Here is a 15456-nt window from a genome sequence, read left to right as displayed (position 1 = left end):
ACCTCCTCTGGCGTTAACCTCCATACAAAAACTGTGCCCTGGGAGATTCATGACATGGGTTTCCATGGCCGAGGAGCTGCATGCAAGTTCCTCATCACAAAGCACAATGCCGAGCCTCGAATGGAGTGGTGTAAAGCACACAACCACTGGACTCTGGAGGAGTGGGAATGTGTTCTGTGGAGTGATGAATCTGGCAGTTTAATGGATGAGTCTGGGTTTGATGAATGTCAGGAGAACTTTACCTGCATGACTGCCAACTGTAAAGTTTGGTGAATGAGGGATAATGCTATTAGATTACTATTCAGGGGTTGGCCTAGGCCCAGTAGAGTAGCTAGCGGGGGTGCAGGGGGCAGTGGCTCCGGGCCCACTGAGATGGTGGGGCCCACCCAATGCGATGGTGGGGCCCTTTGCTCCGCTCCAGCCTTTCTGCTCTTCCCCGCCACTCTGCTCTTCCCCGCCACTCCGCACTTCTCTTGCCGCTCCCATCGCCCTCACCTTGACTGTGCACGATCAGACAGTCATTCAAGCTAGCAGACGTGCGCGAACGCTAGGCACGTCTGCTAGTGCACGCTTCTAATGCTGCCCGCCAGAAACAGAAGAAGCCTGCCTGCGTGTGAGGAGAGGGTGAGCAAGATGTATCCCTGATCTATCCCGTTCTGAAATTATACAGGGATAATGGCTGCTTTAAACAGGGATAATTGTTGATATATACAGGGATGATGGGGGTTATATACAGTTATAATCAGGAATGATGGCTGGTATATTCAGGGGTGATGGTTGATATATACAGGGATGATGGGGGTTATAAATGGGGATGATAGCTGGAGCAGCCATCATCCATGTATATAACCCCATCATCTCTGTACACAACCCCCTATCATCCCTGTATATACCAGCCATCATCCCTGTATATAACCCCCATAATAATTGTACACAACCCCCTATCATCCCTGTATATACCAACCATCATCCCTGTATATAACTGTATATAACCCCCATTATCACTTTATATAACCCCCATCAGCCCTGTATATACCAGCCTTGCTGGTATATACAGGGATGATGGAGGTTATATACAGGAATTATGGCTTGTATATACAGGGATGATGGTTGATATATACAGGGATGATGGGGGTTATATACGGGGAAGATGGCTAAAGCACCCATAATCCATGTATATAACCCCCATCCTCCCTGTACACACCCCTATCATCCCTGTATATACCGAGTAGCATGTTTTTTTAAATGTATTTTCTATGAGTATATTAAAGTGTTTTTCTCTCTGAATTATAATAGTTGCATGCTGTAGGCCTAATTGTGAATGTACTTCTAGCCGCTCACCTGCTCTTCTTCTGGGATTTGTGTATGATAAGTTTTGTGTGATGGATTAGAGCCGATGTTCTCCTTGCTTATTTTTGGCTAGTCTACTACTTTCAAGTATCAAGTTGGTTTGGATGTGTATCTCCTTTTGATATATCACTGACCTGGTATTATAGTCTGCTATTAAACTTCTATAGATTAGGATGTGTCTGTGATATTGAGACGGCTGCCGTGTCTTCTTCTGTTAATCATTCTTAATATAATAGTCCCCTTCTTTTCTACTGTTTTGCATAATGTAGTAGATAGAATTTAAACTAGGCTATCCATGTGTAATGTACTTAAAGAGGTTCTGTCACCAGATTATAAGTGCCCTATCTCCTACATAATCTGGTGGTCAGTGCTGTAATGTAGATAACAACACTGGCTTTTATTTTGAAAAACGATAATTTTTGATAAAGTTTTGAACAATTTTAGATTTATACTAATTAGTTTCTTAATAGACAACTGGGCGTGTTTTTACTTTTTACCAACTGGGCGTTGTACAGAGAAGTGTATGACGCTGATCAATCAGTGACCAATCAGCGTCATACACTTCTCATTGTTCCAGGCCAGCTTCTTTCATTGCATAATCACAAGTGTATGACGATGATTGGTCACTGGTTGGTCAGCATCATATACTTCTTTTTACAACTCCCAGTTGGTAAAAAGTAAAAACACGCCCAGTTGTCCATTAAGAAACAAATTAGCATAAATCTAAAATTGTTTATAAGTTGGTCAAAAATGATAGTTTTTCAAAATAAAAACCACTGCTTTTATCTACATTACAGCGCCGATCACATTATGTAGGAGACAGGGCACTTATATTGTGGTGACAGAGCCTCTTTAAGACAGCCTTTTATACTGCTCTCAAACGTTTAATTATCATGGATAATATAGCAGCGTATATAGTACAGCACTCCTGCTCATTCACAATGATAACCACTATGATTAGGTTGCACCTCTGCAGTTGTAAAAATGCATTGGGGGAGCCTACTGGGTTAGGGCCCACTCAGATATGTTTTGCCACACCCTGTGCTGAACCCCTAGCTATGCCTCTGCCTAGGCCCCATAGTTCCAGTGATGTTTCAGCATACCAAGAGATTTTGGACAATTGCATACTTCCAACTTTGTGGGAATAGTTTGGGGAAGGCCCTCATTTGTTCTAGCATTACTGTGCCCTAGTGCATTAAGCAAGGTCGATAAAGGCATGGTTGGGTAAGTTTGATTGGGAAAAAATTGACTGTCCCGCACAGTGCCCTGACCTCAACCCCATCGAATACCTTTGGGTGGAAAAAGTGCGGAGATTGCAAGCCAGGCCTTTCGTCCAACATCACTGTGTGACCTCATAAATACTTTTCTGGATGAATGGGCAAAAATTCCCACAGATACACTATGAAATCATGTATTAAACCTTCCCAGAAGAGTGGAGGCTGTTTTAGCTGGAAAGGGGGACCAACTCCATATTAATGCCTATGGATTTAGAATAGGATGTCATAAAAGCTCCTGTAGTTGTAATGTGTGGGTGTCCCAACACTTTTTGTCCATATAGTATATGTCTATGCATGCCTTGTGCATATTGTATGTGACTCTGTATTAAAAATACCATTAAAATGTCAACTACTCTATTATTTAAAGAAGGCTAACAAATTTAAGAAGTTAAACAATCATATTTGGGGGTTTTTATGAAGAGGTGAGTAGAATCCTAGACAGTGGGGTTGCTGTGGATATAGTGTTTTTGGACTTTGCAAAGGCATTTGATACTGTTCCTCATAGACATTGTCCCTCATAGACGTCTAATGGGTAAATTAAGGACTATAGGCTTACAACGTATTTTTTTGTAACTGTATTGAAAATTGGCTTAAGGACCGTATTCAGAGAGTTGTGGTCAATGATTCCTACTATAAATGGTCCCCGGTTATAAGTGGTGTACCCCATGGTTCCGTGCTGGGACCACTATTATTCAACTTTTTTCTTAATGATATAGAGGATGGGATTAATAACACTATTTCTATTTTTGTAGATGACACCAAGCTATGTAGTATTATTCAGTCTATGGAAGATGTTCGGAAATTACAGGCTGATTTGGACACATTAAGTGTTTGGGCATCTACTTGGTAAATGAGGTTTAATGTAGAGAAATGTAAAGTTATGCACCTGGGTACCAACAACCTGCATGCATCATATGTCCTAGGGGGAGCTACACTGGGGGAGTCACTTGTTGAGAAGGATCTGGGTGTACTTGTATATCATAGACTAAATAACAGCATGCAATGTCAATCAGCTGCTTCTAAGGCCAGCAAGGTATTGTCGTGTATTAGAAGAGGCATGGACTCGTGGGACAGGAATATAATATTACCACTATACAAAGCATTAGTACGGCCTCATCTAGAATATGCAGTTCAGTTCTAGGCTCCAGTTCTCCAGTTCACAGAAAGGATGACCTGGAGTTGGACAAAATACAAAGAAGAGCAACTAAACTAATAAAGGACATGGAGAATCTAAGTTATGAGGATACATTAAAAGAATTAAACCTATTTTGCATTGAAAAGAGATGACTATGGGGAGATATGATGAACTTCTATAAATATATGATGGCACATACAAAAAAATATGGTAAAATCCTGTTCTATGTAAAATACCCTAAAAAAACAAGGGGGCACTCCCTCCGTCTTGAGAAAAAAGGTTCAATCTGCAGAGGCGACAAGCCTTCTTTACTATAAGAACTGTGAATCTATGGAATAGTGTACCGCAGGAGCTGGTCACAGCAGGGACAGTAGATGGCTTTAAAAAAGGGTTGGATAATTTCCTAGAACAAAAAAATATCAGCTCCTGTGTGATGTGTAGAATTTTAGTTTTGTCCTTTCTCTTTTTCCCATCCCTTGGTTGAACTTGATGGACATTTGTCTTTTTTCAACCATACTAACTATGTAACTCCGTGATATGGGTTTTCCCTCTCTTTTTTTTCAGATGGAGGTTTCTTTAATCTTTTATCAGATCTGGATGTAGAAGTATTGGATATTACCCCAAACTGTGATTTATTACACTTCGCCCAAATATTAAACACTCAGGATATCTTTGAAAAAACTACCAATGAATTCCCATTAGTTGCAGAAATTCTGGAAGGGCCATTAAAACATTGTAATGCTTACAAAGTATTAAGATGTGGAAAAAGGATCATTGTTCACAAAAAGTATCAAGCTGATAGAATTATTGCCTCAGAGTCCAGAAGTGATAATCCAAAGAGACATTTCCTTATTCCGTCCAGCTACAAGGGAAAATTTAAACGGCGGCCCCGATTCTTTCCAACTGTCTATGACATAAATATCGCAAAGAGAGAAATGTTCGATCTGCATGTGGTAGCAACAAAATCGTTCCATTCAGTACATAAGGAATTTTCCTCACTAAATGTCGGAGACATGTTGCAGGTGAAAGAGTGTAAGCCCTATGAAGTCATATGTGAAGGAACAAAAACTGTTATAGATACTCTTGAATGTACAAAAACAATAGAGGGGACCTTTATGAAAGTCAGTCTTCCACTGTATGTAGAAGGGGGCTTTATAGAGATCGTGCATGATAGCAAAATGTACTCCTTATCAGAACTTTGCAAAAATTTTCAGCTGCCTTTGAATGTAAAGGTGTCAGTGAGGGACTTGTTTACAGTGGGAGAGGACATTTTAGCCAACACATCAGTATTGAAATTGGAAGAGCAAATTACAGACTCATACTTGCTTGTTAGTTTATATGATAGACCTGAAGATGTTTGGGAACTTCCAGTGTTCCGCCTAAGCATTTCTTTTCTGGTCGTTGGTCATTATCAAGGCACAGTATTTTCATTACCAACAAAAACTAACACAGAAGAAATTAATGAAGAGGAGTATTATATGGTGAGAAGATATGAAAACCATGCTCAGCTCCCACCACCACGACCTCCAAAGACTCCTTTGCATATGAATACATCCAAGCCAATAATCATGCAAAAGGTAATTTTTTCTTTTTGATTTTCCTTTCCTTTTAATAATTAACAGGTCATCATGGTTGCGTCTTTCTAATAGACAGTATATATTCAGTCATCATATAGGACCTAGGCTTTGACTATCACTGAGAGTGGCAATGGTAGAAACATTGAACAGACAGCATCATAAATGAGTTTAATGCTAATATTTCTTTGGCACAATATTTTTTTTTTTTTACAATCTTAATAAGTAAAAGGAGAAGAATGGAAAACAGACACAGAACGTTGTAGGCTTGAAGAGAGCAGAATAAACTTAGTTAATGACACTTTATACTATAGTGACCAATAATATTCATATAGGTGAGAAGGACAACTTGGGAGTACCGTATTTATACAGCAGGAAAATTCAGGGGGAAAGGAAATGGGACAAATGGGTCCTGGACCCAAAAAAGGTCTTGTAGGGTTGGGAAACTAAAATAACACTTGTCCACTTCTAACCAATTCATGGTCATAGAATTTTTTTTTTTGTAAAGAATATTGGTGGCAATAAACTTAGAAGCCAGAATTAACTGTGATTATTATTTTTGCAGTATTGACAGGAATGTTAATTAATTTTCTAGAACTAGAGCCGTTGAAACATTATTGCAAGTTGTTCACCAAACCGCAAGAGATTCATTTGTCTTTCTTGCTCATAATAAAAATAATGTTGTGAGACATACTATGGATTGTAAAAGAAGGCAACCATGACAATTACAGATCCAGCACAACGATTCTATTTATGAGCTTATTTTTACATTTCACTTGTATCTGCTCTGCTTTGTTTCCTTTATATGTTGTTATTTGACGCTCATTTTCTATCTACATTTTTCTCTCAATTACTTGGCTATTAACAACATTAATCAAAATATTTGCTGTTATATATTCCCCACTGCAATAACAGTATCCTTACTCTCTGTATTCATCATGGCAAAGCTATATTTCTCATTTTATCAGCCCTCTTTCTAGGCTTCACTGGTTACAACACATATGAGGATAATATCGAGCATTTCTTTATTGCTGTACAATGGCAATACGTTTGTAGAGGTTTGCACATTCTCCAAATCATTTTGATTGATTGTTGTTAAAAATAAAAAAATAAATACAACTGACATTCAAGTTACTTGAAGAAAATGAGAATTTCGACAAGCAGAAATGTAATAAAATGGAATATTGGTTTTAGGTGTTTTTCAAAATGATACAGAACTTTTTGATGTGGCTGAATGTGATGTATATAAAGCACTGAATTACTTAAAAGGGAGATTTATATTTATATAGGGTTTCCAAGCGACCGGATGTAGTAGGTTGCTGATCCCAAAATCAAAACAAATGGGGAGATTTCTAAATACTGTCAGCCTTAGGCTATGTTCACACGGAGTATTTTGCAGGCAGAATTTCTGCCTCAAAATTCTGTTTGGAAGTTTGAGGCAGATTTTCCTCTCCCTGCACGCCGATTTTCGCGGCGTTTTTCGCCTGCGACCATTGGCCGCTGCGGGCATAAAACGCCGCTAAATATGCTTCCTCTGCCTCCCATTGAAGTCAATGGGAGGTCAGAGGCGGAAACGCCTGAAGATAGGGTATGTCGCTTCTTTATCCCGCGAGCCGGTTTTACCGCTCACGGGAGAAAACCGCCCCCGCCTCCCATTGAAATCGATGGGAGGCATTTTCGGGCCGTTTTTGACGAGTTTTTGGCGCGGTTTCCGCGTCAAAAAACTAATCAAAAAAACTCTGTGTGTACTTAGCCTTACAGGTTCATCCATACAGTATTGCTTTTGTAAAACAGCAGTGTTTACAGTCATTACATAACTCTTTTTCAAAGATAACTCCGTAGTTCGTTATGCTGCTGCAAAAAATCTTTCATGCAGAAACTGGCAAAATTGCGTGTAACGTTTTGGCCTACAAATACGGCCTTTCTCAAACACTGCAATAAATGCAGAAGAAACATCAGTGATGCATGCAATGAATCATATATATATATATATATATATATATATATATATATATATATATCCATAGAAAATATACGTATACAGTATATACACAAGTGTGAAGCATAATAGCAGTATATAGATGTCCTGTTAATAGGTGTATATTCCATAGGACTCTAGAATAATGGACATAAACTGGAATTGGACCTAAAGTGGTCTCAGATGAAGCTTCAAATCAACAAATGGAGGCTCAAATAAGACCAGAGAAATCCATGATAGTATATACCCACAGCATCGTAAATGGGTGGGGGTGAAACAACAGAAATAGGCCGCAAAAGTGAAGTGGTTCCAAGGTATGCAGATCAGAGAGGGAGAGTCTGTCAGAATTTTTTTTTTTCTGTTTGCAGTACAGAACGCTATGAACACCATGTTACATATTTGTACTGCATGGATCTGTAATACAACCATGTGCATGATACCTTAGATTACCCATTTGTATACATATTTTTTCTTTTACAGTAGTTTTTGACGGATCAAATTAATTTCTATTGAATGCAAACTGATGCAGAAATACATTTGTAATTTTTTTTAGTCAGGGCTTATTTTTATACAAGTTGCAAAAAGCAGTGAGTTTAGGTCTTAAAATAAGAACCAGGTCCAAAAATAGGACCGGATTAAAACATAATTACAAAAAGAAAAACAAACAGCAAAAAAACTCTAGTGGAGATGTTTTGTATTCATAATAATGCAATCAATAAATGCATAAAAAAAACTTCTCCAAATAAAAATAGAAAATAACAGTTCATGTGTTACCGAGAGCCGTGTATCATCATATTAAACTATATGATAAAGACAGCCAATGCTAATTCTAATATGAAGCCAATCGATTGTTCATGCAACCTCACCACAACATTTTATGTGTATGTATTCCTTGTAATGTAACTGAGTGCAAGTATACATACACGTAACCTGCCCTTATCCCTGTGTTAGCAGAGCAGTGGTCCTCCGGACTGTACTGAGAATTAGTCCAGCATTTAACTACAAGTAGCCTAATCATAAGAGAACTAAAGCATCATCCAGGAAGTGGGTGAGCAGTAAACTGGGGCGTATACTGTTTCTTTGGATAGCTTAAACCTTTTGTGGTAGCTCAGTAATCTACCTGTGGTTTTCCCTTGCAACAGAACTGCAAAAAGAAAAAAAAAATGGTACTTTGCGAATATGTTGATAAAATCTATTGTTTGTTATAAAAATACATTGTGATACAAATAAGAATTCCCCCTTTAAATGGATTTTCATAGCTTTATATAAAGTAACTCCTTAAGGACACGGCCACATTTTGCCTTGAGGACAGATTAATTTTTTTATATTTCCCTCTTTGCATCCCGGCGCTCATAACTTTTTTATTTTTTTTGTGCAGCGTCGCTGTATGAGAGTGTACTTTATGTAGGTGCCGTTTATGTAAGTGCCTTATCGTTTAATTTATATAAATTTTATTTTGGCAAAAATGCAGAAAAAAAGCAATTCCGCTGCAGTTTTAATTTAATACTTTTTTTTACACCATACACTGATCATCATAACTAATGTTAAAGATTTGTTGCACAGTTTGTTACGGTCATGTTGATACCAAATTTTTCATGTTTTAGGACTTATGTAAAGTTTATTAATTGTAAAATAATTTCATTTCTGTGTATTTTTTTTACAGATTGTTTTTATTTATTTAACATTACTCTTGTTTTCTTTATTAATTTAACTATTTTTATTAATCCCATAGGAAGATTTCTAATTTTTATTTTTTAATTTTAATGTACTGGCATATATCTATATGCCAGCATATTAGCCTTTGCACGGATTGTACAAAGGCAGTTGTTAGGGCAAACCTCAGTATGCCTTAAAAACAGAAAATATGGTCAGACAGCCATGGGGTCCTTCAATGGACCACAAGGTATGACCTTGATCGCCTCACAGGGATTTCCTGTGATGCGATCAATGGGGAGTCCCCCCTTCTCATTTTCATTGTGGCATGCTAGGGGTTAACAGTGGAGAGAAGAGGTTTCTCTTCTCTCCACCGTTAGGGTATGTTCACATGCCCTATTTATGGACGTAATTCAGGCGTTTTCTCTCACTTTTCTACAATAAGTCTAGGGTGTTTAGCTCACACAGCATTGTCTAGATCAGGGGTCTCAAGCACGCGGCCCGTGTGATACTGTCAACGATGGTTGGAGACTGTCAGTATGTAGGGACACAGCCCTTTGACAAGGAGAATCGTAACACCCATTTGTTAATGTTTGCCCAAACGTAGTGTTAACAATAGTTACGGCGGCAGGGCGCCAGTGGAGAACGGGTGCCCAAATTTGGGTAACAGCCCTGGGCCTATTGTCTACTTAATCCGCCACTGATTGTATCCACTTCTCAGCTGAGAGCAGGACTAGACATATACAGGGTTTTGACTCTGTGTATGAATGAGAACACTCTTGTTTATATTCAAAGAATATTTGAAAGTTGTAGAACTTTTCATTTCTACAGTGATTAAGCATTATTAACCTAAAACTCCTAAAGACCAGACATAAAATGCAATAGTTTGGTAATCCCACAAACTGCTATCTGCTGAACACTGCTTTACTAGTCTCCATGTTGCTAATGACTGGCATTTAAGATGCAGAGATCGAGAGTTCATAACTCAGGGTATATTCACACGCAGAGTCAAAAGCATCTCAAAATACGGAGCTGTTTTCAAGAGAAAACAGCTCATGATTTTCAGATGTTTTTTGTGCCACTCGCGTGTTTCATGGCCGTTTTTGGAGCTTTTTTCAATAGAGTCTATGAAAAACGGCTCCAAAAACGTCCCAAGAAGTGACCTGCACTTCTTTTTCACGGCCGGTTTTTTACGCGTAAAAAAACGCAGCGAAAAACTCTCTGTCGGAACAGAACGCCGTTTTCCTATTGAAATCAATGGGCAGATGTTTGGAGGAGTTCTGTTTCTGATTTTTCGGCCGTTTTTCAGGGCGTTTACGTCTACGGCTCTTCAAATATGGAGACAAAAACAAATAATTTTGACAAAAAAAGTGTTTTCACTGTGTAAAAGTAGTAAAACATACAAAAACGATTCAAATTGAATAAAGGTATTGTGTTATTTATACCACACGGTAAACGGCGTAGATTTAGGAAGCGAAAATGAGTGGCGAAATTTCAGTTTTTTTTCTATTCCCCCCCAAAAAAGTAAATAAAAGTTAATTAATAAATAATATGTACTCCAAAATGGTGCTATTAAAAAATACAACTTGTCCCGCAAAAAACAAGACCTTATATGGCTATGTCGACGCAAAAATAAAAAAGTTATAGCTCTTGGAATGCGACGATGGAAAAACGTAAAAAATGGCTTGGTCATTAAGGTTTAAAATAGGCTGGTCATTAAGGGTCATTAATTAGTGTCTTTAGAAAGCCGCGGGCAAGAACAAACTTTGAAAGCGTCACTATTGGCTGTGAATTTACATGACCAGATGTGAGCAGATAAATGCGCATCTTGAGACTAAACATCTATTGTATATGTATTGTTGATAAAAAATGGAAAACTGGATTCAGACGGATAGCGTTATATAATCACTATTCTCCAAATTGTCTGGTACTTGTTCATGCATTGGTAAAACAATGTGTGTGCTAATTTGTTCATTAGCAATAGAACTTGCTCCCTGTGAAAATATGATTCAAATATGGCTGGAAAATCATCTTTACTTTATTGCTAACCTCTGTGTTATACTGAGCATAAATCACTGTATGTAATGACCTAATAAAATCAAATTGCTAACATTATTTATACCTAATATAATTTTGTGCAAATTGCTATTATGCATCATATGTAACAAATAATGTAATGGGAGGTATACTTTAAGCATACGGACCTAACACCAAGCTGTTTTGCTCACAATCAGTTCAGACAGTGCTTCCTTTTGCAATGCTTTTTTGTTCTTTTATTCTGAATAATAATAATAATAATAATAATAATAATAATTAATAATAAAAAAAAAAAACAAGCCTTGCAAGACTGAACAAAGTGCTAGAGGGTTTACCCTGGTCAGAGACATTCCTATCAGTGTTTCTTTAACCCCTTCAGGGACAAGTTTATTTTGGCCTTGAGGACCACTGGATTTTCTTTTCGTTTTTCACTGCATTCTGAGGGCCAACACTTTTTTTTTTTCCCATCGACATAGTGGTATTGTTTTTTTTTTTTGTGGATAACTAAAAATTCTTAAATGGTACAATTTTGGGGTTGCTATAACTTATTGATTAAATTTTATTAACTCTTACTTGGGGAATGGAAAAAAATGCAATACCGCCATTGTTTCTTTGCATTATAAATTTTGCACCGTTCCCATTCTAGGGGTTGGTATGATTATGAATTTACGGCAATACCAAACATGTACAGTTTTTATCAAAATATTTTTGTAATTTTGCACATTTAAAAGGGTTGTCTACGCAAAAGATGTCCAACATACAGAATTAACGCCTATGGGTGACACAGGGAGCCACCTCCCTGTCTAACCATCATGATATTGCAGTTGCTATTGATTGCTGCTTCGAAGGGTTGAACATCTGGGACCGAAGGTAACTCCGATCTCGGCTGTTGCAGTGAGATGTCGGAAGGCACTGCTAAAATGGGCATACAGTTACAGGATGCATACAAATGCAGGAAGGGGTTAAAAGGGCTGCATGATACAGCACCACTCAGTCACTGAGTCTGGTATTGCAGCTCAGCCTCATGCAATACCAGACATGGCCCGTGAACTAGAGAAGCACTGTTCCTGAAAAAAAAATTTTTTATTAGAACTTGTAGCTATATAACAATTATTATGTGGAAGCAGCAGTCTCAAGATTCCCTTGCCTCTTCTGATAGTCCGGTTAGAATCGAGAACTCAAGTTCCATTTACACATTGGAGAACAGAGATGTTGGAAATTTTGCCTTACCATTTGTACGCTCACAGGCAGTAATTATAGTTTCCGTTTTTATCTCCAGTTGTGCCTACTCTTACACCACTACAAAATTTGTGATATTCTGGGTAATTATATTATGGATTTGATGACATGGCATTGAGTGTGTTATGTTGCGCTTTTTATAGATGCTCTCAAAAAATGAAAATGCTGAAGAAACGTTACAAATAGAAAGTAGCCAGGAAGACTGTTTGCAAACATGCAATGAAATTGGTTCGAACATCACAGCAAAGCCCAGCATAGGTGAGTTAATCTTAAAATGCTTGTTTCTGTATGTAACGCATTAGTAATTTGTGATTTTTTTGTTGACTTGTAAATATGTATCCTGTAGCAAACATATTTATCAATACAATTATTATTGCTTCTTTTCGGTGCGTATTTCATACAATGCTAGTGAATAGGTTTTTTATAAAACTCTACAACAAGTTGGCGGTAGTGGTTGTGGATTTTTTAATTTACAGCATGCCTAATACGTTGTAAATTTTGCAAGAGATTGCTACTCATATGGTGAAACCCACAATAAATTCTTCTGCAAAATCCGCAATCAAAACATTCACGGTGGATTTGTGGCAAATTCTATAGTGTAAAAAGTCTGCTACATCTGAATATAGCCAAAAGTATGTGATTTTAAGGAAAGTGTGACATCCTTAGGCCCCATGCACACGACCGTATTTTTGTCCACCCGTAAATACTGGCGTAAATACGGGTCCTTGGTCACACGTATTCGACCCGTATTGCACCAGTATTTACGTACCCGTGCCCGTAAATATGGGTCCGGTGTCACCCGTATTCCTCCCGTATTTACGGGCACGTTTTCACTGCAAAATTACACTGCAGTAATCGGCAGCCCTTCTCTCTATCAGTGCAGGATAGAGAGAAGGGACAGCCCTTTCTGCAGAAAAAGTAAAATAAATTCATACTTACACGGCCATTGTCTTGGTGACGCGTCCCTCTCTTGACATCCAGTCCGACCTCCCTGGATGACGCGGCAGTCCATGTGACTGCTGCAGCCTGTGATTGGCCTGTGATTGGCTGCAGTGGTCACATGGGCTGAAACGTCATCCCAGGAGGTCGGACTGGAGGAAGAAGCAAGGAGTTCTGGGTAAGTATGAACTTCTATTTTTTTTTACAGGTTGATCTATATTGTGATCGGAAGTCACTGTCCAGGGTGCTGAAACAATTACTGCCGATCGTTTAACTCTTTCAGCACCCTGGACAGTGACTATTTACTGACGTCGCCTAGCAACGCTCCCGTAATTACGGGGGCACACACGTAGCCACCCGTAATTACGGTAGCCCCATAGACTTCTGTGAGCCTGCCCGTGCCCTAATTACGGCCTGAAATAGGACATGTTCTATATTTTTCAACGGCACGGGCACCTTCCCGTAAGCATACGAGGAGGTACCCGTGGCCAATAGAAGTCCATGGGCCCATAAAATTGTGGCGTAATTACGGCCCGTAATTACGGGCGTTTTTACGTTCGTGTGCATGGGGCCTTAAAGCATACCTAACTTTTCAGATTACTTTTCAAAATAGCTGTTAAATATGTGTACAAACAAATAACAGTCTCTCTGGCCATTATATGACTTATATTGCACATTTTTTAAAAACTGTTTTTCCCTGTGTATGCTCTATCTATCTCTGTCTCTGAGCTAGTTGTAATAAAATTGTAAAAAACGGGATGAAACGGCGCTGCTGAGTAGGTTGGACAATAATTTATTGTAAATGATACAAAGGATGCTACGCGTTTCGACGCCGGACCGGCGTCTTCATCAGGTATGTCACAAAGATAGTAAATAGGCACATATATATACACACACACACACACACACACAAAATTGATGACAGCCTAATTGGGCCAATTCAGACCAGCTTCCTGGTCCAAAAACCGCCAAAACAGCAGGTCAGAGTTCAACAGCATCACATTGATAAATAGTATAAAACAACTTAATAAATAGAATGCTGTTGTAATGTCAATATCAATTTTATACTATTTATCAATGTGATGATATGCCCGATGAAGACGTGTAGCATCCTTTGTATCATTTACAATAAATTATTATCCAACCTACTCAGCAGCGCCGTTTCATCCCGTTTTTTACAATTTTATTATTACTGTTTGGCATCTCCATGAGAGTTTTGCGTTGGGATTGGCAGCAGCTTCGTATTGCAATTACATGCCAGTTATTTGCAGCCTCTAAGGCAGGGGTCTCAAGCACGCGGCCAGCGGGCCGCATGCGGCCCCTGGGGCTGTCATCTGCGGCCCGCGGGACACAGAGCCGCTAGTATCGGCTCTGTTTCGAGACTCTGGAATTCCCTGACATCGCTGTCCACATATGAACAGCGATGTCTGAGGCTTCCCCAGAGCCGGAGTCCCGAGCAGAGCGCTGGTGTCGGCTCTGCTCCGGGACTCTGTGGAATTCCCTGACATCGCTGTCCACATATGAACAGCGATGTCTGGGGCTTCCCCAGAGCCGGAGTCCCGAGCAGAGCGCTGGTGTCGGCTCTGCTCCCGGACTCTGTGGAATTCCCTGACATCGCTGTCCACATATGAACAGCGATGTCTGGGGCTTCCCCAGAGCCGGAATCCCGAGCAGAGTGCTGGTGTCGGCTCTGCTCCCGGACTCTGTGGAATTCCCTGACACCGCTGTCCACATATGAACAGCGATGTCTGGGGCTTCCCCAGAGCCGGAGTCCCGGGCAGAGCGCTAGTACAGGCTCTGCTCCGGGACTCTGTGGAATTCCCTGACATCGCTGCCCATATATGGACAGTATGTCAGGGTCTTCCCCAGAGCGGAGTCCTGGGCAGAGCGCTATTATCGGCTCTGCTTCGGGACTCTGGGGAAGCCTCTGACATCGCGGTCCATACATCGACAATGATGTCAGGGGCTTCCCCAGAGCAGGAGTCCCAGTGATGTCAGAAGCACAGCTGGAGTCCCAGGAAGAGCCTACTAGCGCTCTGCCTGGGACTCCAGCTCTGGGCAAGCCCCTGACATCACTGGGGCAGCCTCTACAGAGGGCACTGGGGCAGCCTCTACAGAGGGCACTGGGGCAGCCTCTACAGAGGGCACTGGGGCAGCCTCTACAGAGGGCACTGGGGTAGCCTCTACAGAGGGCACTTGGGCAGCCTCTACAGAGGGCACTGTGGCAGCCTCTACAGAAGGCACTGTGGCAGCCTCTACAGAGGGCACTGTGGC

At 40.0% G+C, this 15456-nt stretch overlaps 1 protein-coding gene across 1 annotated transcript in view; it reads left to right on the top strand.

Annotated features, from left to right (window-relative positions):
- Positions 1–15456, top strand: part of THEMIS (thymocyte selection associated) — a 66055-nt gene that overhangs the window by 24675 nt on the left and 25924 nt on the right. Inside the window, exons 4-5 of the mRNA XM_075863714.1 lie at positions 4327–5339; positions 12387–12501. Coding sequence (XP_075719829.1) covers positions 4327–5339; positions 12387–12501 — 1128 coding nt within the window. The remainder of the gene's footprint in view (positions 1–4326; positions 5340–12386; positions 12502–15456) is intronic.

The sequence above is a fragment of the Rhinoderma darwinii genome, chromosome 4 (genome assembly GCF_050947455.1).
Source record: "Rhinoderma darwinii isolate aRhiDar2 chromosome 4, aRhiDar2.hap1, whole genome shotgun sequence".
Classification (NCBI taxonomy): domain Eukaryota; kingdom Metazoa; phylum Chordata; class Amphibia; order Anura; family Rhinodermatidae; genus Rhinoderma; species Rhinoderma darwinii.
This window is presented reverse-complemented; position numbering and strand designations above follow the sequence as displayed.